The sequence below is a fragment of the Diabrotica virgifera genome, chromosome 6 (assembly GCF_917563875.1).
Source record: "Diabrotica virgifera virgifera chromosome 6, PGI_DIABVI_V3a".
Lineage (NCBI taxonomy): Eukaryota > Metazoa > Arthropoda > Insecta > Coleoptera > Chrysomelidae > Diabrotica > Diabrotica virgifera.
This window is the reverse complement of record NC_065448.1, coordinates 109,671,846-109,695,634: the sequence shown is the minus strand read 5'-3', so window position 1 is coordinate 109,695,634 and position 23,789 is coordinate 109,671,846. Positions and strand designations below refer to the sequence as shown.

At 34.7% G+C, this 23,789-nt stretch overlaps 1 protein-coding gene across 1 annotated transcript in view; it reads left to right on the top strand.

Moving 5' to 3' along the window:
- Positions 1 to 23,789, top strand: part of LOC114327939 (E3 ubiquitin-protein ligase CBL-B) — a 328,350-nt gene that overhangs the window by 276,264 nt on the left and 28,297 nt on the right. Inside the window, exons 4-5 of the mRNA XM_028276660.2 lie at positions 7,400 to 7,622; positions 15,827 to 16,009. Coding sequence (XP_028132461.1) covers positions 7,400 to 7,622; positions 15,827 to 16,009 — 406 coding nt within the window. The remainder of the gene's footprint in view (positions 1 to 7,399; positions 7,623 to 15,826; positions 16,010 to 23,789) is intronic.

Here is a 23,789-nt window from a genome sequence, read left to right as displayed (position 1 = left end):
CGCTTAAATAGCCCAATTTCAATTCTGTAAAGTACATTAGATAGGTATAGTGACTTTTTATGAAAAAATCATAGTTATTCTTATGCATCCTAATTATTGTCGTTATTATAGCGACCGTAAATTTTTAATTACCAATTCAATTGTTGCTAAACTGTTCATTCAATTTCCATCGGATTCTGGAATTATAGTCTATACGAAAAGGGCTTTTACACTACCAAGTTATTTAATTATTGATTAACAATTACTTATCTAAAAGTTTAGGTGAAAATTAAAGATTTTGTTGGAAAAACCCGCTTTTTCCGGGGAAAGTCTTCGTCAAAGTAAATTGGAAAAAACACGTCTCTATGCAGAATTTAATTGCGGTGAATTTTTATTTGAGTGTTTTTGGTGTAAAGTTAAAATCTTTGGAGTTATAGAGCAAAAATTGTAAAAAACACAATTTTCGGGCGCCATTTTGTTAATAAAAAAAGTAGCACACTATCTGCGGACTTTGCATACCTATATTATTAATATATATAATCATAAGCTTCGATTCCAGCAATAAAATTGCTGGTAAATAACTTTTCCCAAAAATGGCCTATTCTCCGATAATCAGCCCAGACTATATGTTAGTATGATTTTAGTTAAATCTGACAGTTGTCAGAATATTTATGTTTATATAAATATTTGCCAGAATATTAATATTTAAAATATTATAGAAAAAATAAATAAATATAGAATACAATTTCACTATACAGTGTCCTTCTTCTCATTGTTTGCTTTGCGTGTATAGAATAAATTGTTATGTAGAAATGCTATCAATGAGTGTCCCCGTTTAGGATTTTGTCCTTTCAGGGTTTGTAGTGAATGTAAAAAGTGGCCGCAAAAGCAAACAGTCCGAAAAACACTCTGGGGCATGTGTCGTGTCCTGGTGTTCCTGGGTTATGCCGGACGGTGGTGTCCAGAAGGCTAAAAAGACAACAGAGAAGGAAGTTTGATGGAGTTGTTGTTGGTTCCATAGACATTTACGTGTACTGTCCGTGCTTTGCTCTCGACCAGTCTCCCTAGAAACCCTTGTACAACGACAGGCGAACCTGCGTCCCTCGTCGGCGGTCAGGAGGTGGCTTTTGAGCGCAGCGTGGACAGTGAGCGTTCGAGTGAAGAAAATAGTTGCGGCTATTTTCTTGGGACGAACAGGTATAATTGTGCAATGAAGTTGGGAAACCGCAAAAAACCAACTTCTCCCTGTTCGGGGTAGGGAAGAGGATGTGTTATAGGTGAGTGCGGAAGGCTAACGGGGTAGCCTCGAGAATGTTTTCGTATTCTACTGGGAGTTCGTCAATGCATGTTTGCATTAGAGCAGACGGTAGATGAATCTTTTTGCGTTTGGGCTTTCGGTAGAATACGTGGCCGGAAGATGAACAGGAACATTTGAGAGATTCTTGTGTGTCGGAGGGGGGACCGTTGATTACTTTGCTTGTGAAGTTCCTGTTCAGAGAGTTTATTCTCTCACTGATTTTGGGGATGTTTGAGATGTTATGGATTTCGTTTGAGGGATATCTCCAGTGCTCGTAGTTGCATCTACGCAAGATTCGACGTTCCACCCGCATCAACCTCTCTTTTTGTGTTCTAGTGCAAAGAGAGTAGAGGCATGATTTGTACTCAATGACGGGTCGAATAAAGGTCTTGTAAGTGTGTATGAGAGTCTTCTTGTGTGTTTTGCCAATGGACCATGATAGTCATGACGTCAAAACGTCAAAAAAAGTTTTCCAAACACGGTATGTCTAGGTACACGCTAAAATGTACGCAAATAAAAAAGTTAAATTTCATCAAGCTAGTGACTATTTAGCGTGACTGTATATTTTGATACACGCTATTTTGATATGTTTAGTGCTTGTTTGATAGAAAAATATTTGTTATGACGTTTAATTCTACCTAACTTTTTTATTTGCGTACACGTTAGCGTATACCTAGACACAACGTGTTTGGAAAAAATTTGACGTTTTGACGTCACACTATCACGGTCCATTCGTCCAGAGAGAGGGTTGAGAAGTCTGGCCCTGTTCCTCACCCTATCTAAAGTTGCCTTTAGATCTGCGTCCCAGTTAAGACTTCTGGTGAACAGTACTCCCAAGTAGGTCGCAGTCGGGCTAAGAACAAGCCTTTCTCCCAACAATCTCAGTGGATATTGGTCGTCTTCATTTTTTATGATTCTTTGTGACACAGAAGGGGCGCGAAACACAATTGTTGTTGTTTTGTTCGCGTTCAGCGTGACTCTCCACTTACAACACCAGTCCCCGACCCCGTCCGACAGAGCCTGGGCTCTTCTGTGGATGAGTAATGGGTTGTATCGAGAGGTTGTCGTGAGTAGAGCCGTGTCGTCTGCATAGAGAAACAGCTGAATGCCTGGGATATTTTGGTTTGTGATATCGCTGTTGTAGATGATGTACAACAGTGGTGCTAGGACTGAACCCTGGGGAACTCCAGCTTGTGGAGTGAAGGGGGTAGACTTTTGATCGCTTATTTTTACTCTGACAGTTCGGTTTTGGAGGTATGAGTGTACAATTTTGGTAAATTGTAATGGTAGCCCGATGTCCAGAAGTTTCCGAACAAGTCCGTCGTGCCAGACCTGATCGAAAGCCTTCTGCACATCCAGGAATGTGGCTATGGCGAATGAACCATCGTTGATGGTTTGAGTTACTTTAGTTGTGAAATCTATTAATGCATGTTATATTGGCATATTGGCATATGGCGAATGGATTTAGTGTCCGCAGTCATATAAACCCAAACAAACAACAAAAAAATGCATGTTGAGTAGATTTACCTGACTGGAATCCGTATTGGAATTTTGGTATGATGTTGTGGTTTTCGAGAAAGTTATTGAGCCTTTCTTTTAGGATTAGCTCAGGAACTTTACCCAGAGTGTTTATTAAAGAGATTGGTCTGTAGGATTCCACGTCGGTTGGGGGTTTGCCTTTTTTCAAAAGCATGATGGTATTGGCCACTTTCCAAGGAGTAGGGAAGTGGCTGTTTTTGAGACATGCATTGAATATTTTAGTTAGAAGAGGGATGATACTCTCTGGAAGTTTTTTGAGGCACCTTCGGTTGATGCCATCAGGTCCGGGAGCGCTGTTTTTACCTATTTGGCAAAAGCTCTCCGTTTCCCTGTTTGTGAGGGGGTCCATGATAGGATCATAGACTGGAACGTGGTAGTTGAGAGTAACATTTACTATGTATTCTGTGTGGAGTTTAAATAAGCGATCAAAGTTCGGGTTGTCTGGAGTTTGAAAGTTGTTTTGAAGCGAATTTCTGAATGCTTCTGCTTTCCCCTCTGGGGAATTGACTATGTGATTGTTGACCAACAGATGAGATGGTTGAGATAGTTTTTGTTTTGTTAGGACTTTGAATTTGTGCCAGAATTTACTTCCGTCTCTGTAGTCCAGTTTTGAGGTAGCATGTTCCCACCGGCGAGCCGTTAGGTCAGATATCTCTCTCTTTATCCTGGCGCAGATTCGGTTGTATTCTGTTTTGATTAGTGGATTTCTGTTGGCCTTGTATTGACGTAGAGGACGTCTTTTTTGTTGGATTTTGGCTATGATGTATTGTGTAAGTGCCGGAGATGTATGGGTTATTTGTTTAAGTGGGATTGCGTGCGTGATCGCTTCGGTGATGAGGTTCTCAATTACTGTTGCACTGGTGTCGATACTATCGTTAGTATCGAGTTCGCCTAACATAGGGAGATTTTGCGTGATGAAATTTTGGAATTCAGTCCAGTTAGCGTGACGATAGTCTCTTATAGTTCTTGGAGGGTTGGGTTGTTTTGGAATTAGTATGTCGGTATTGACAAGAATTGGTACGTGGTCTGACGTTATTGAGTCGCCTATGTGGCATCTATCCTCGAACCGATCCAGAATGTCACTGGTAACTAGGATGTGGTCGACAATAGAGGCCCCAGTGGCGTTCAGAAACGTGTATTCAGTGTTGGTGATTCGTGAGATAGGAAGGTCTAGTAGAAAATCCGTGAGGCGGATGCCTTCTGGGTTTTGTCGGTGATCACCAAACTGTGTATGTCTACAATTCAGATCGCCCATCAACACGGCCTTGCCGAGCGTTGAAAAATACTCTAGCAAATGCCTGTTGGTGGGTATGTATGTGCGCTGTGTGGTATTCCGTGTTTCACGAGAATACCATTCCCACGTGAAACCTGACAGCGGTTTCGATGAATGATCGAATATCCTGCGAAATGTGGATCGCTTTTCGACAGAGTATCTGTGAATGCAAGGATTTGAATGTTATGTTTCGACAGGATATTCTTGATGAGGGGTCTCTTTTTGGAGAGACCCTGACAGTTAACAGCACCTAGGGCGAAATCCATAAGGGGGTGCGCTTAGTGGTTGGGGTGGAATGTCAGTTTGACATTGCTTCCATGTCCATGTACCACTGTGGAGTGGTCATAGACTTGGCTAATCAGATTAGCCGTGATGGTCGCGATGTGCTCACAGGAGTTCCGGCAGCAGATTCAGCAACAAAGCGGTCTGGATTGACAGGATGTTCTTAGTTTCTGTGGGTAGATCGAAGGGAGGGAATGATCTTTCGATCGAAAGTGGCTGTACCTCCTGTGGTACGGTAGGAATTGTGTGCCTCCGTGGGCACTTATTGGAGTAGGCAGGGTGTTCACCGCTGCAATTTGGGCATTTCGGCTCTTGTTGTTTGGTACAGGCACTTGATTTATGGTTTCCGCCGCAGTGAGGGCAGACGAATGCTTTTTGAGGGCATTCGTCGATGGAGTGACCGTTTGTGCAGCATTTGCTGCAATATTTGGGGGTGGGTATTGTCGGATCAGAATTGTGTGGCATTTCGACGTTACAGATTTCGCCATCGAGGGTGATACCTCGGCTCAAAGCAGTGGTGAACTTCTCGAGTGACTTCGTCACCACCTTGACCACCTTGGAATCCCGGCCGAGTCTGAAAGATTTTACTCTCCAGAGTTTCTCGACAGGGAATTCTTGTTCGGCAAGCAAGGTGGTGATTTCGTCCTCGGTATAGTCCACATCAATGCCAGTGATGCAGAAGAGATATGTAGGTTCTTTGTTGTTGGAGTTTGAATTTTTGTTACGGCTGTGGACCGTAACCATAGTTTGGCCTGTGGCTTTGTGAATACTTTTTTCGATCTCTTCTGCTCTAATGGAATTAAAAAATCACAAATGAGCGATACCGTGTGAAAGGACTTTGCATGAGTGGATTTTGTTAGAAAGTAGTGTTGTGGCATTTAATTGCCGAAAGAAGGTTCTTTTGTTGCAAAGATCTTTTGGCAGATCTTTTACTAGATATTCTGATAAAGTAGGATCGTTGATAGCATTGACGACGTTTGGGTTTTTTGGGCGAGAACTCGCTGCGGCGTTTGCATATGAGCGGAGCTGTCTTCGTTGGAAGACGAATTCTGATGATTGTTGATTATTAGTGTTGCTGACGTTTGCGGTTTGTTGTGAAGCTGGATTTTGAGATTGATTGATTACAGTGTCCGAATACAGCTATCTCATAAAATATTTATATTTACGTCGTTGACAAATTTCTAACCTAGAATTACAATTGTCATTTTATCTGTTAAAATTGTGAAACCTACTACCACGATACATTAATTTTGTCTCAAATTATATTTATTGGCATCATCGATTGGTTACCTACATATATTTAGAGTATTGTAATTGTCAACCAATTATACATCTATAAGTATAAGTAGCTTTAATATGGAAATACCCTTCAACAAATACATAATTTTCTAAGTTCTCTGTACAATAATCACGGACATAGGTTTTTTTCTATCACTTCGAGCTGAGTGCCTTAGAGCGACTTCGACAGACTATGACGCACTGAAAAAGGGGTTTGGGATCCACTATAGTTTTTATTTCTTCAAGGAAATATAAACACAGATGACACACTGTTCTGGAGCGAAATCAGAGTCGTTTAATTCACTCCGCCGGTCGGTAAAAAATATTAACAAAAAATTTTGATTTGTTTAAACAAAGATTGTTTAATTATACAGCATTCAAATGAGAATATTTGTTTTTAGAACGATAAAAGGTACACGTGTGGTAAGTTTTTCTAAAAAAAGTCTACAACGTAGGAAAATATGTGGTTTTATTTTGTTATAAATAAATAAATTTATTATAACAAGACTTAATCATATTTATGGGATTTGATAGTGCATTATTTAGTTGGCTCTACTTGAGTTACTTCGGATAAAAAAAATGAAGAAAATTTGCTTCATTGGGCACCGAGAAAATGCATTTTTTACGTATACCGATTTTGAACTTATGAAATTCAACTTTCTTCAACCTAGTTTTTTGGTATTTTTGGAATTTTTATACCCAATAATCGCGCAATAAAGATCGTTTTTATTATTATAATATATGTTATGAGTGTCTGGAACATATGAAAACTTCTATGAAGAAAGAGGACCGAAATAAGAAGGTAATGGTTTAAAGATTACCCCATCCTATTATTTATAACTTCGTCGCAAATACCGGTCAACTTTGTATCTCAGGGACAATTAATGTTGTATCTCAGGGACTATATCAGGCAATACATTTCTTTTTTCTTTTAAACGAAGCGTCTTGATGAGTCTTTTCTATTGCCGTATTCTAAATTTTATTTAATATAATAGTTACATTGCTGAGGCCGCCTTAATCATTAAATTTGAATTCTGTAAAGTGCATTGGATAGGTGGAGTACCTTTTTATATATTATAAAAAATTGGCAACCTTCTAAATGGTCTAGTTTTTGTTCTGAAAGTTTTTGAAAATTTTAACTTCTTAAAAACAAAATTAGATTGCAAAACTTTTATGCAAAATCTATTAAGTCGATTTTAATGAAATTTGGTGGACGGTTTTAGTATATTACATATAAAAAACATTGAATAACAACAGCTATTTTGCAGCAAGGATAATAAATTAAGAAATTTAAATAGTCTTATCTCATAGAAAATTTATTTGTCTGTATTTTCTTTCTTTACGACATTGCTCCACAATGAATCGTTTTAAAGTTATCAGCATAAGTCAATTATTATTATTGAAGTTATCACCTAACTTTTTCTGCAAAAGTCCGGATGCCACCTCTCACATCCAAAAATAGACATTTTTTCACAGATCCGCCCTGGTCTAATATAAGACCTGCGGTTTTGTATCGTTATTGAAGTAAACATTATTTTTTCTACTTATGTTGTTCGGATTAGGATTAAAATTGTGTCATAATTGTAAAATTATATCAAAATATTTCACGATAGGAAACTCATGTTTCAGGATCCTTTAAGCATTTAAGGATTCTGTCGAAATTTTTGTTAATTTTTTATAGTCAGTTAATTCAATAAAAATTATTGTATTGGTTTCATAAATTGGATTCATAAATTTTCTTTTCTTTTCAGCTACCTCTATCCAGATGGCAGATCTGTTAATCCTGACTTATCTTGGGCGGTACAACCCAGTCAGGAGGATCATATAGCCGTTACACAAGAGCAATACGAGCTTTATTGTGAGATGGGCAGTACATTCCAATTATGTAAAATATGTGCCGAAAACGATAAAGATGTACGCATCGAACCATGCGGGCATCTACTTTGTACACCATGTTTGACAGCATGGCAGGCGGTAAGGACCATAAGCTTGATTTAGATTTTATTTTTATGTAACGGCTTTATTTTTGTTTCTTCTTAAACGAGATTAGATGAGAACAATTTATTACGATATAGCTTGTCTTAACTATCACTATACCATGTTGATTGAATGAAATGCTACCATTTCATTCAATTAACCTTCTTATTTAGTTATCATATTATAGGCTGGATCCCGCGTACCAAAAAAAGTTTATTAATAGCAAGCTGAAAATAACGTCTTCGACAAAACAACATCATAAGGGCGTAAATTGGAGCTTCGAGGGAGACGAACCTTAGCGACCTGAGTAGCTGTTCCCCAGTTCCGATCAATATCCGGCTCGAAGGACCAAATGGACAATTCGATATAAATATCAGGTTCGAATTGTTTTCTAATGCCCTGTGTCCGTTTCTTCTCGATCGACGATGGTAAATAAATGGTTGAAGTGTGAAGTAAAAAATATGGTTTTATTGACAGCTACTGATAATTACACTATAGTTGTTGGTTAGGTAACTTTCTATAGTAGACTGCGATCAAAAGAGCTTAAATCCCCAATTTATAATTTCACAAATAACGTATAGATCAGCACAGAGGCCATTGCCTCTATCCTAATAACAAACTTTGAATTATGAGCTTACAATACAATTTAATCGAGGACGTATTGCAACACTTGGGAAGTTCAATTAGAAAATATATTATTTGGCAATTTATTAAGTTTGCAGGTTGAATGGACTCTAATTATTAAAATATTACTCGATATCTTTCACGATGTTTCAATTATACACGGTGCAACTATAAAAGTTTAGTTGAAAGACTGATAAGTTTGTACACACTTGAATGCATAAGGGAAAATGAAAATGTAGTATGTCAAAGTGTGTAAATAATTTATTTCCTTAGCTGAGCGCTTTCGACATAAACGTCATCATCGGAGCTAATGCTAAAATAAAAAAAGAGATCTTGTAAGAAAAAGAAGTACAAAACTCTTTTTCTACTTACGTCAAATACTAAAAAAGTACCGCTACATAGAGGTGTAACCTCTGCACTTGTTTACACCTCTATGTAGCGGTACTTTTTTAGTATTTGACGTAAGTAGAAAAAGAGTTTTGTACTTCTTTTTCTTACAAGATCTCTTTTTTTATTTTAGCATTAGCTCCGATGATGACGTTTATGTCGAAAGCGCTCAGCTAAGGAAATAAATTATTTACACACTTTGACATACTACATTTTCATTTTCCCTTATAAAAGTTTAGGAAGTTAAGAATAATGTGACATTACAAATTAAGGGATTAATTTGTGATTGAACAATGCAGATGACACCATAGTATTTGCGGACAACCTAGAAGACCTACAAGTCCTCATGAACAAAATCACGCATTACACTCAACAATATGGACTCAATGTAAACGTAAAGAAGACAAAGCTTATGATCATTAGCAAGAAAAAGATAACAGAGGGTCAACTCTACATTAACCAAACCCCTATCGAAAGAGTGAGGCACTATAATTATCTCGGCACCACAGTAAATGAAGAATGGACCAACAACCAGGAGATAAGAGCGCGCATCGGAAAATCTAGATCAACCTTCTGCCGTATGGGGGCCTTTTTCAAGAACCACAACCTTTCTCTTGGTATAAAAGTAAGAATGCTGAGATGCTACGTCTTCACCGTCCTTTTTATGGTGTTGAATCATGGACATTGAACGAAGATATGTGCCGAAAATTGGAAGCATTTGAGATGTCGCTATATCGGAGAATTCTTAAAGTCCCATGGACTGATTGGGTTACAAATGAGGAAGTCCTTAGAAGAATGAGGAAAAACCGAGAGGTACTAACCACCATCAAATCTCGAAAGTTGAAATACTTTGGACACATTATGCTAAATGAATCCAGATATGCCCTCCTACAAGCCATCCTGCAAGGAAAAATATTTGGAAAGCGAGGTCCAGGAAGAAGAAGAACATCCTGGTTAAAGAACCTCAGAACCTGGTTCAACACAACATCTGTGCAGCTTTTTCGCGTTGCTGCAGATAAAGTGAAGATTGCCATGATGATCGCTAGCATTCGTCACGGATAGGCACATCAAGAAGAAGAAGCTGAAAATTTGTTAATAACTTAATGGTGTCTAGTCGGACAAACTTTGATGTATGAGAACACCGGAACAGGGGAAATTTTAATTATAGAACGTGATTTTAATTGTGTAACGTGTCATCCTGAGAAGTTTATGATTGTGAAAACTAGCAGGTTGTTTTTAAGTTTATTCAATAGCAAACTTTATACAGGGTGTTTCATTAATATAATTGTCTATATAGTAACTGGAGAAACCTTAGCTCAAAATACGAAGATTTAACCTAAAACACTTAAATAAAATGTGGTTCCTTACTGACTTACAGGGTGTTTTATCTAAAAATTTAAAAACTATTTTTGCTCAGCATTTTAAAACTATTCGACATATCCTTTTCATACTTGGCAGAAAGTGCGACTACTATACACCTTACTAAATTATGATACACAAGCGTTTCTAGCTACTACCAGAGGCGTACGACAGGGGATAGTGAATGGTTGACCCTTCTCAAATTCTACGCCACTGGAGGAATTACTATTTTAGTGCCATTTTTAGATTCACCAATAATTTCTACGTAAATAATATACTCTTCATTGGTAATGATAAAGTCATTAGTTTTTGAGATATTGAAGTTAAATATGAAACGGCACAGTTATTTTGATTAATTTATGAATATGATTCATATGATTAAAATTTAAAAATTATTTGTAGCCAGTACTTTAAAACTATTTGGCCTATCCTTATCATACGTGGCAGAAAGTGTAGGCACTGTACACTCTACTAAATTAAGATAAATACGCGTTTCTAGCTACTACCAGAGGCGTACGACAGGGGATAGTTTCTGGTTGACCCTTCCCAAATTCTACGCCACTGACGGAATTGCTATTTTAGTGTAATTTTTTGATTTTCCAATACTGTTTACGTAAATAATATACTCTTCATTCGTAACGATAAAATGATTAGTTTTCGAGATGTTTGAAATTAAAAATGAAGGGATACACTACATTAATCAAAATAACCGTGTCGTTTCATTTTTAACTTCAAAGATCTCGAAAACTAATGACCTTATCGTTACGAATAAGGAGGGCATTATTTTCATAGAAAATATTGGAGAACCCAAAAATTAAACTAAAATAGCAATTCCGTCAGTGGCGTAAAATTTGGAAAGGGTCAACCATTCACTTTCCCTCGTCGTACGCCTCTGGAAACAGCAGGAAACGTTTTTTAACATAATTTAGTAGTTTGTACAGTACCTATACTTCCTGCCAAGTATGAACAGGATACGTTGAATAGTTTTAAAATGCCTGAGCAAAAATAGTTTTTAAATTTTTAGATAAAACAGTATAAAATAACTCAGTAAGGAACCACATTTTATTTAAGTGTTTTAGGTTAAATCTTCGTATTTTGTGCTAAGGTTTCTCCAGTTACTATATGGACAATTATTAATGAAACACCCTGTATAATATATGAAAAAATGTTTGTCCCACAAATATGTTGGGCATTTTAATAAGTCTGACACGTAGAACATGTCAAATGACAGGAATTATGTTGGTGGTAAATAGCAGTCTCATTTTTGCATGAGAGTTTAATGAAAGAGTAACAAATCAATTGGAAGTTATGTCCGACAAAATACATGGGACGTTTTCGTAGTCTGACGTTCGAAACCTGTAACCTGTTCCACAATTAAATTTTCCCCTGTTCCAGTGTTCCCGTACATCAAAGTTTGTCCAACTAGACACTGTTAAGCTATTAACAAATTTTCAGCTTGCTATTAATAAACTTTTTTTGGTACGCTGGATCCAGGCCTAATAGTTTGATTATAGTTCAATACAATGAAGTTTTTGAAGAATATTGTTTTTGATATTATAATAAACTGAAAAAGGCATTTCAGTTACTTTCTCGTACATATCTTTCATTATTGGTAACGTCACATGGCTTAAAGGGCCTCGACCTTCTGAAGTTTCCTGCCATACTGTACCGTGCTTAACTGTTCTATGTTCAATCTTCACAAATCGATCCAACGGTATATCGGGTGGATTAATCGATTTGGTTAGGGTACATGCCTCTTGATCCATATGTGAGCACTGGGACTATCACCGTCCTTATAATCTTAATCTTGTCCTTTAAGATGAACATTTAATAGCTAGATATTATTTAGGCTACAGTTGCACCTGTTTGTAATATGTCTTTTTATTTTTAAATAAATAAAAATTTTAGTTCTAACCAAATTAAAGAGCGTAACTGACAAAGAACTTCTATGTTTCGAACCCTTTTTATAGGGCTTTTCATCGATTGTCATTTGTTTCGAGCATCTGTCATGTGTCACATAATATTAATATATCTACATCATACGTCTTTGGTTTGTATCATTGGTTATATCAATAACGTATGACGTAGATATATTAATATTATGTGACACATGACAGAAGCTCGAAACAAATGACAATCGATGAAAAGCCCTATAAAAAGGGTTCGAAACATAGAAGTTCTTTGTCAGTTACGCTCTTTAATTTGGTTAGAACTAAAATTTTTATTTATTTAAAAATAAAAAGACATATTACAAACAGGTGCAACTGTAGCCTAAATAATATCTAGCTATTAAATGTTCATCTTAAAGGACAAGATTAAGATTATAAGGACGGTGATAGTCCCAGTGCTCACATATGGATCAAGAGGCATGTACCCTAACCAAATCGATTAATCCACCCGATATACCGTTGGATCGATTTGTGAAGATCGTCTTGCTAAGGCGCATAACTTCCGGTCGCAACTCTGGAACTGGAAGTCCGAGTTCAAATCTCAACTTTAGTACCATCCTTGGGTTATAAACTTTCATTCGACACTTCATTTGTCATTCTATCTGTTCTAATAACGGACGAGTTGTGTTTACGGACCGATATGGATAATTCCATTTTATGGATAATCCAATTTTAATGTTGTAAGATTTCTAAGATTTATTACTTTGTAAGCAGTCAACTTAACAAAAAAGTGCAATGAAAATGTTCAGTGGTGAGGCCAATTTTAACAAATGCCTAATTGGCATGCAAAGTGAGCCAGATCAATTTTCGTTTAATCCTCAATTAACATGATCATTTAACAAAATTCACCGTGCTACGGGCATTAAAAATAAGACAGCTATACTTGCTTTAGACTTGTCTACCATGTATTAGATATTTTTTATTTATTCGTCGCACTTATGGCGTTCGACCATATAAACAAAATGGCCTTTGGACGTTTTGTTTGTGGACTCGACGCTTTCTGACAATGTGATGAATGCCAGAACGCGTTTAGCCTTTCTGACAATTCCAATAGGGCTTTTCATCGATTGTCATTTGTTTCGAGCTCCTGTCATGTGTCGTCTAATATATCTACGTCATACGTTATTGGCATATACCAATGATACAAACCAAAGACGCATGACGTAGATATATTAATATTAGACGACATATGACCCAAGCTCGAAACAAATGACTGTGAATGAAAAGCCCTATTGGAGAGACTTTGGATTTTTCAAAAGATGTTTTCGAAATCCCAAGTTATTTTCCAAAATCTTGTATTTTGAAGACCAATTCCGACCTGAATTCTGAACGAAATAATATAACAATAAGTCGTTAGTTAACACTCTATAGTAACGATCATATACAAACTTATATGCCAGGTATGTAAGAGTAAATCTTACCATCATAATTTCAACTAGGAAGTCGTACATAATTTTAAAGGGCTTAAAGTGAAAAAGTTTGAAAATGGTTTACATTCCTCAAGAAAGAATTGAAATTATTTTTGTTTATGGAGGGACTGGAAAGTTAGCATGAAGTTTGACACTTTTTGTTAATGAAAGACAGTCGAATCGTAATGTAAGTCACGTGTACGTTATTGATCTGGTGGCAAAGTTTTCCGAAGCGGGTGTGGTAAATAAAAGAAGAAATAACCCTTAAGTACAGTTTGTCAAACGTAGGAAATACTTTGAAAATCTCACAATCGCCATACGCCGCATGGCGATTGTAAGATTCTCAAAGTCATTCCTACGTTTGACAAACTATACCTACTAAGTGTGAAAGCTCAAATTGAGGTTTCGGAACATTTGTCGTTGAGCTCAGCAGCTCTCTACGAGCAGTAGCAGAAACGGGGATGTCATGGGAAACTGTAATGAAAGCATTAAAAACGCATATATTTCATCCCTATAAAATTTATTTACTTATATAAATACTACAATAAATATCTAATTTATATTATTCATTACAAAATTATCTATTTACAAATCAAAAATATCGCCAAAACATACGTTTAAAAACAATACCCGATCGCGGATTTATAAGTTGTGCTCACTACGGAGAGCAATGGATTGTATCCTCGCTCTGACCCTTTCTCCCTGGTATTTATATTCGTTATATTCGTGAATTCTCGCATTTAAAATAATGTATTTATTTTACATAGCGATCGATAATATAGTTTCGATCGCTATGTAAAATAAATACCAGTGAGCAAGGGTCGGAGCGAGGATACAATCCATTGCTCTCCGTAGTGAGCAAACCCTTAGACTCTCCTCTAATATAAAATCACTTCTTATTTATACTAACATAAATACTTCCCGAACATTCGGGAAACAGGTTTAGAATAACAAAAGAACAATTACTAGGTTGTTCAATAAGTTAGTTATGCGGTTCAATAAGAAAAACACAATTTTATAATTTGAAATACACTTTATTTTTCAGCGTAGTCTCCGTAAGAATCAATACATTTGTTCAAACGAGATTCCAATTTATAAATTCTATCCCTGAAGGGAGAATCTAGAAGGACTGCAAAATACGCTTCCATAACTGTTATGCACTCATCATTTGATGAAAAACGCTTTCTATGCATACATTTTTTTAGGTATTGAAACAAATGGAAGTCGCTAGGAGTCAAATCTCATTAATATTGTGGATGCTCCAACAATTCGAACTTTAATTCATGGATTTTAGCCATTGGTAAAATGCTCATATGATACGGTGCATGTCCTGATGATAAAGGATTTTTTCTTTTGCAAACCGGGTCTTTTTTCACGATTTTTTCCTTCAGCTGGTCTAAAAGTTGCAATACTATCCAGAATTTATTGTTTTATCAGTTTTCAAGTAATCCACAAAAAATTACTCTCACATGCCAAAAACTGATGCTAAAACCTTCTTGGCCGATTTCTGGACAGGAACTCGTTTCGGAGGCGAAAAACCAGGTTGTACCACTCTTTAGCCTCTTGTTTTGATTCATGTTCTTCGTGGTGATAGATCTCATCCATTGTGATGAATCAGTGCACAAAATCTACTTTGTCCTTTCGAAAACGGTCTAAATATTGCTGAGAAAGTCGCATTCGAATATGTTTGTGTTCCGTTGTTAGCGAATGCGGCGCTCATTGTGAACACAGCTTTTTGAAACCCAATACTTCAGTCAAAATGTTGCTTACACCGCCTAATGAGATGCCTAGGGACTCTACTAAATCACTTTTAGGCACTCGGCGGGTTTCCAAAACCATATACCGTATTTTTTATACGGATTTCTAGTGCTGTTGCTGTTTTTGGACGTCCTTGACGTGGATCGTATACAATACCTTGCACTACTACGTTTAAATTCAGCAGCTCATCTTTCTACTGTAATAATTGAAGGCGAAGAGTCATTATACACTTTCAACATTCGTTCATAAATTTCTTTTGCTTTTAAACCTTCCAAAAATAAAAATTCAATTACTGCACGATACTTGGTTATTTCCATTGTAAAAAATACTGTGACACATCGATACTAATGGCTTCTAAACAAAGAATGAATTGACAGATTGAAACGAAACTTCACGTATTGAAACATATATATATATATGAAGAGTATACCAATTAACTAAAAAAAATAGGCTAGTAGCAATGCCCTCTCTTATCGAACCGCAAAACTTATTGAACAACCTAGTATTTAGTAAACAACTTCATCAAGACTTTTCTATTAGGGTCGCTTAGGTAGGCAAAAAAATTATTTACGCGAAATGTACCTGGCGTCTAGGAACTCGTCTTGGTTTACAGTGAGATCAAAATTAGGCCAGTACTTGAAGCATGTAACAATACGAATACCAATTCAATAGATTTAGTATAAATTAATGTTTAATCATAACTTTACATTTTTAGGGATCAGAAGGCCAGGGAAGCCAAGGCTGCCCCTTCTGCCGAGCCGAAATCAAAGGAACGGAACAAATAGTCGTCGATCCTTTCGACCCTAAGAAGTCACATCAGAGACCCAAAACAACAATGTCGAACGCGACAGGCAATAACTTCGGCAACAACCTCGATGACGACGATCTGGAGTTAGAGGTAGCGAATGACAAATCTAGCACAAATGATTATGCCGAATAGCTGTGTGTTTACCGAAGTTAAAATTAAATGGAAAATTTAAAGATTTAGAATAATATGTATTTATTTCTACGATGCCTGACGTAAAAGAATTCAGTACGTTTTAAATGGTAGATCAGTTTTAATAAAAAGGGGAACGAAAAACGGAATATTTCAAAAATATAACATTGATTTATCATGAGGTTTCTGATCATTTTCCCTATCCTGCCTTCAATTGATAAAATATTTTTCTTTATATTCTCACAGTCTTCTCATTCCGACGTATATGTTTACTATTGTAATATTTTGTTGTTATATGTTGTGTTTTTCCACAATATTTTCTTATTTTTATCTATGGCCTTTTTGGTTTTTGCCTATTGTCTGTTTGTTTATATATTATCATGGAATTCTATTAATTTAGTCAGTTCTTAGGTTCGCTCCTAATGGAGCTAACTGTTTGTTAACTTAACTTTTCACATAACTGGTCTTCAATAATATTTGTAATGTGTTTATACCTTCCCATATTTTTTAATGCATTATCAGATTTTCTGTAGGTTTATCGCACCTCCACTCAAACAGTGTCATAAGTCAAAAAAGCAAAATATCGAGAAAACGGCGTTTAAAATTTGTGCTAGAACTTTTCCAATTTGGTAAAATTGGCAAAAAAATAATTACTAAATAGTTAGTAATTTTGCCAATTTTGGTAAAATTGGCCAAAAATAAAAAAATTACCACTAAAATCACTAGCCAGTTGTGTCTGTGTTTAGCGAACCACATATTTTAGTCAGTTACAAAGGTTTTTGAAGCTCTACAAGATAGTGTAATAATTCGGCTAAAAATATTTAAAAATTTTTTTTTTTTTTTGATTACACTATACAGATAAAATAAAAAAAAATTAGGAAATATTAATTATCAAAAGTGGCTCTTGCAGTACAGAATATAATATTATTATTATCTGATTAACTGATTTATATTTTTTAATGAAGTACCTTTAAATACAACTAACAACATGAAACACAAAATACTGCAAAAATAAAGATAACTAAGTGATAAATGTGTCACTTTTCTTGAACACATACGCTGAGTGTTTTTGAATAAAGCAATCGCATATACTCTCTTGTCTTGACAAACGACGCTTTATACACATCTTATATGGACAAATGCTTTTCACAAGTCGATATGTAACAATGTGACACTGTTTATGTTCGGTGCACCGTTGATTTTGGTTAATCATATAATGACACTAGTGTCAGTTAACGACAAATACTTGAACTGTAAACGTAACATTTTTTGAGATAATAGTTTGTAGTTTTATTAAACTCTGGGTGCAATAAAACCGTTTTTATTTTTATTTTTTTTTTTTTTTTGAGTTGTGACACTGTTTGACCAGAGGTGCGATATTATGGAAGGTTTCTGTAAATTGTTACGTTTAGATCCAAATATAGTTGTTTTGGAATCCTATTGTTATATTAGTCCAGGGTAATAAGGGTTTTTTTATGACACTCGAGCAGCCAGGGTACTGAAGCGTTTTTTCGACAGGTAATACCTATAAGAACAAATTATAACTATTTCCTGCGTAGGATCTGGCGGCCATTTTTATTTATAAACAATTAAGTGTCAAAAACTGGCATTTTCCTTTTTTTTTCAAATCAATGGAAAACAGTGAAACTTATGGTTTTTTTAGTACAAATATCTTTGATATTATGGAAAAAGCTTTAAAATGACGTATTACAAATATTGATATACTCATTTATTGTTAATATAATTGCGAAAAGAGGTCGGAATTGCAAAAAAAATAATTTCGCAATAACTATTGTAAAAATTAGTGTACAGTTTTGTCAGAAAAAAATGACGTTAGAACCATTCCGCAGGTGTCAAATGAAAGAGCATGAGCTATATTTTCAACTTGGTTTAATAAAAGGGAATAAAAAATGCATTTATTAGTAATAAATAATTATGCAAAAGTATCGTAAATCTTTCCTTATAAACTTTTTATTTTGTTGTATAAGAAATTATATATATTTATTACAATTTTTTATCAATTATGATATAAATAACATTACTTGGTAGTTGTGCACTTAAAACAGGGTAAAAAAGTTAAGTTTTTTGGAAAAAGTTATTCAAAAAGTTTATAAGGAAAGATTTACGATACTTTTGCCTAATTATTTATTACTAATAAATGCATTTTTTATTCGCTTTTTTTAAACCAAGTTGAAAATATAGCTCATGCTCTTCCATTTGACACCTGTGGAATGGTTCTAACGTCATTTTTTTCTGACTTATGTTATTGCAAAAAAAATGCTCTCGGAGATAAACAATTCGAATAAAATTTAAACAATTGAATGAATCGCTTTGAACTTTTTATCACATATTAAGCACCAAGGAACCCTCATTTGACAAAAATTTCAAACCTGTACACTAACTTTTACAACAGTTTTTGCGAAAATAATTTTTTTTGCAATTCCGACCTTTTTTGGCAGTTATATCAACAATAAATGAGTATATCGAACTTTGTTAAATGTCATTTTAAAGCTTTTTCCATAATCTCAAACATATTTGTACTAAAAAAATCATAAGTTTCACTGCTTTCCATTGATTTGAAAAAGAAAGGGAAAAATGACATTTTTTGACAGTTAATTGTTTATAAATAAAAATGGCCGCCAGATCCTACACAGGAAATAGTTACAATTTGTTCCTATAGGTATTACGTGTCGAAAAAACGCTTCAGTACCCTGGCTGCTGAAGTGTCATGAACAGGGTATATTTTTGTCTTATTACCCTGGCCTATGGGATTGCCATTATTTTAGAGTGGGCATCGGATTAACATTTCTGCATTTCTTTCCATCAATTTTATATGGTTGAAAATCTGCTTGTAGGACACATGCGCTACCGCTGTTCATAAAATTTCACCAAATTATGTTCGTGCATTGTTTTTATCGGAGTCATTGCTATTCTTCGGTCCATATAATACATGATTAAAGTAAACATCTTCAGTAAGTCTATCTGACACATGTATGCCAGTTTATTGTATTTTGGGGTTTTAAAAATTTGCTAATTCTTCTCTGACTCTAAACTTATTTTATCCAAATATGTCTTCGAAATTATTCAATATAATAAATAATAAATTAGTTTTTGTATGCTGATATTTTTTTAAAATTTACTATTCCGTATTACATTACACTGTGATTTCTTCCTTTTATCTTTAAAATTTTTTTTTGATATCACGGGAGCAATTTTTGTTACTTATTTGTTTGTTACATTTGTACTAATTGGTGATATTTGATTGTTGGAACGGTAATAAAAATCAGAATATAAAAAAAGAGGCAAGTCAAAGTACGTAAAAAACGAATTAGTGGTGGATTGTACAAACCAATGCCAATAAAAGACAAACTATGTTAATACATAACTAATCGCCAAAATCATAAACAAAAGGCATAAAAACAAGGAAAAACAATATAAAGAATATTATTCTAAATCTTTCATTTTCTGATGTGTACTGTCTCTTTTACTCCTGCCCGTTTGGCTGTGCTTATCACATTATTAACTTATTTTTTTATTTTGTCATAATGTGCTTGTCCCGATGTGGCTTTTGTATGTCTTTGTTTGTTTTTGGGATTCTGGATTTTATTTGCCTGTTAATGTGTTCACTGCCTGCAGCTGATTTCGATTCAGTTTTTTAATTGTATGTAAATGTAATTAAAAATATTTCGTTTTTATTTGCAAAATTTTTAGAGTTTTTTTTTGTTGAATTTTAACTGTACATAATTATACTAGATGATTGATATACTTGACATGTTCATAATGTAAATTCTACAAATATTACAAAATATTCTACACTCGCTTCCTCAATAAAAAAATATAATCAACAGCCAAACATAAGCCAACTGCATTAAGTTTAAAGTTTCATACAAAAATTGTAGTAGGGTTCTAAATATGTTGATCGGTACAAGAAATATCGGCAGATCGCGCAAAAAATGGAGTAACAACCTTCCATAGAGGTATCAATTCGCCAAAGAAAAGCAGAGTCGCTAATAAAAAGGAAGAAGAAGATACTTTAAACGCAACAAACCAAACCAATATTGATTATTGGTGACTTATATTAGAAGACTTCTTCTATTGGATTATTGCCAATTCTTAGAAAGTGTATATACGCCGGATTTTACGCTACGTTTTATTGTATGCGTTGTCGGGTATACAAAACGAACGAACAAATGTACGTTTTTTCCAGTGTATACGCATTAAGTGTTTTCTCTACCGCCTTCTACCTCAGTTAAAATAAAGAGTCCTGAGTTGTGTAAAGTTTGTTCCATTTTCTATCCAAGAAAATATTCCCTCAAGTTCTTGAGCCAGAATATTCTTCGTCTTCCCACATTTCGCTTTCTATGCATTTTGCCGTGCATAATAAGGTGTAAGAATGAGTATTTTTGCCTTCTCATCAAATGTCCTAATTACCCAAGTTTTCTTCTTTTGATAGTTAATATTATTTCTGCTTCATTTCCTATCATTCTCCTTACTTCCACGTTCGACATTTTTCGAATCCATGATATTAGTAGCATCCTGATCGATGCATATTTCTATCCTTATATCCCGACAACAAAAAATTCTTAAAACTAATGAATGACGCACGTGCTATTTCAATGTGTGTCCTAATTTCTTCGCTTCGGTCTAAATTTGATGCTATCCATGCTGCTAAGTCATTTGAAATGTGGTGTTACAGAAGGATGCTTAGAATAGCATGGCCACAGAAGAAAATGAACACGGAAGTATTGCGAGAAATGCACAAAGAATAGGAAATAATGAACAGAATAAGAATAAGAAAGTTACAATATCTGGGACACATAATGAGGGGACAGCGATATGAAATGCTAAGACTGATAATACAGAGAGAGATAGAGGAAGGAATATAGGACGAAAGAAATTGTCATGGTTGAAGAATTTAAGGTACTGGTTTAAATGCAGTTCTATAGAACCTAAAAAATTCGCGTCTACAGTACAATACAGTTATGGTTCATATTAAGACTAAATCAAGGAAGTGAAAAAATTGTATGTCAAAGTGTGTAAAATGTATATATTTCTTTAGCTAAGCGCTTTTGACAAAAGGTCATCATCGGAGCTAATGGTCAATAGAAGGTAAGAAAGTACCATTACTTAAGGTTATGTGTATGAGCATATTAATAGTATCTAGTTATATTACAATATATAATCTTGTATGCACTATAATTTGTCGTCCTTACAACCCCAACAGAAAAATAAAAAAAAGCGGCCAAAAGAATATTAAAAAACATGAAAACTTTTTTCATTGCGTGAGTGTATCACCCAACTATCATTGCCGAGGAAAAACAGCTGAATGACTTCTGTCGGAGGTTGTCCGAAACACAACTATAGTGCATACATTATATCGCTGGTACCTATGATTAATGTGATTCCTAATACATTTCCAGTGAAAATAATAACTCTTTGATAAGTGTTGACGATACAGTTCTTTTTTATATGCGTGTCCGCAAAGATTATAATTCCCAAAATATTTATAACGAAAAGATTTAGTTAATAATAGATGCCGACGAAAACAATTATTTCACCTTCTGTTTCTGTTTCTGCCGAGGAAAACAATTATTTCTGAGAACTTTTTGGTAATTATAATTTTCGTGGACCCACAGAAGAATTTTGATGTTTTTTGCTGATACTCCTCAAAAAATAAATTTTTTCGCTAACACTTTATTAGGGATTATAATTTTCAAACTCATATAATTGAAAATAATATTTTTCGCGGCGTTCATTGAAAGTTCTACTCTTAACGGCATTTTTCGGAGTTATACTTTTCGTAGGCGGCGGCGATATACAGTCGGAAAAATGAAAGATTGCCCATGAATCATCATATCAATCACTTATTTTGTATTTGCTGTCTTTTTCTATAATAGTCCAAGAGGCAGCGCTGAAAAATCTCTTTGAATTTACTAAAGCTAGATTTCTCACAGTTGATTACTGTGATTGTGTAGAGAAACATACTGCGGTCGGTCAAGATAAACGTAGAACAGGGGTTACTGAGAGGGTATCAAAGTTGCTTTCCTACGAAGGTAATTAAATCCATTTACTAAGGCTGAAAATCAGTACACACATTCTAAATTGAATATAAATAAAAGTTATTATAGTCGGTCAGCTGTATGACGGGACAGAGCCGATCGGTCGGCCCCAGTGAATGTACAGGGTTATTCACTATACAGGGTGTCCCGGAAAATAGTGCGTTCCTTTAAGGTATGGAGAGAATACACAATTTGGAACAAAAAAGTCCTATACCATTTTTTTCTAAAGTTAAGCGTTTCCAAAAAAAAGTTAACATTGTTTTCCATATACCTGTATTTTAATGTTTGGAAATTTTAATAAACTGGCAACATCGTACGCACTACGGCATAATAACATAATAAGAACTCGTTTGTGATTGTGATTAACAGTATTTAAAATAATCCAACCTAATAGTAGGTAATACTACTTATGTATTTACTATTTGTTTACTAAAATTATTTTCTTTTGAAATGTATTGAAATACCTATTGCATAATTTTAAACGAATTACACATCTTTTAACATAAAAACAAATCTTTTAACTAAACTAGTATTATGTATTTAGTAAGGATTAAATGGGTTGAATGCTGAGTATTGCTGAGGGCTTTAACTGAATTACATAGTTTTAATAGTTTACAGTGGAACTTAAATACACCAGATAATGTCTCAGTAATTTGTTTACTTGTGAACTGAAATAACTAAGTTGTACTTACTTGAAAATAATTAATATACCGAATAGATGTTTCAAGTAACCTTTCACAAACACCATTCATAGGTAATAACATAATAGGTAATACACTCACTATTCGAAAACATTTTCGGCATTGACACTAAACAGGATTCTTTAAAACTATCTGTTTACTATCATCTTCTATCTATTTACATGGGACTGTCTATGCTTAAATTTGCGTACCGCACATAGTTGTCAGATTTAAATTTGGATACCAAAATACATTTTCATTTTTTGGTCAAACGGTTGCATTTAGAAAAAAATGTTATAAGAGTTTTTTGTTCTACATGGTGCCTTCTACCTATACCTTTAAGGAACGCACTATTTTCCGGGACACCCTGTATTTTGACTCCCTTGTAAACTGCTTTATGTACAGAATTAGAAAAAAATGTAAAATACAAAAGTTATTCTATTTTTTTATTATGATTATTTGACATATATATCATACTAGTGACGTCATCCATTTGGGCGTGATGACGTAATCGACTATTTTTTAAATGTGAATAGGGGTCGAGTGCTAGCTCATTTGAAAGGTTATTCAATTCCCTATTCAGTAATATAAACATTAACATGATTAATTATACAGGGGGTCCAAAAAAAGTTTTTTTAATTAAATTAATTGTTTAATTAATAATTCAAAAAAAATTTATGGACACCATGTATAAATAATGATCTTAATCTTTATAGTACTGTATAGAGAATTGAATAACCTTTCAAATGAACTAGCACACGACCCCTATTCTTATTTAAAAAAAATAGTCGATTACGTCATCACGCCCAGATGGATGACGTCACTAATATGATATATATGTCAAAAAAATCATAATTCAAAAATCGAATAACTTTTGTATTTTACATTTTTTTTAATTCTGTAAATAAAGCAGTTTACAAGGGAGTCAAAATATAGTGAATAACCATGTACATTCATTGGGGCCGACCGACCGGCTCTGTCCCGTCATACAGCTGACCGACT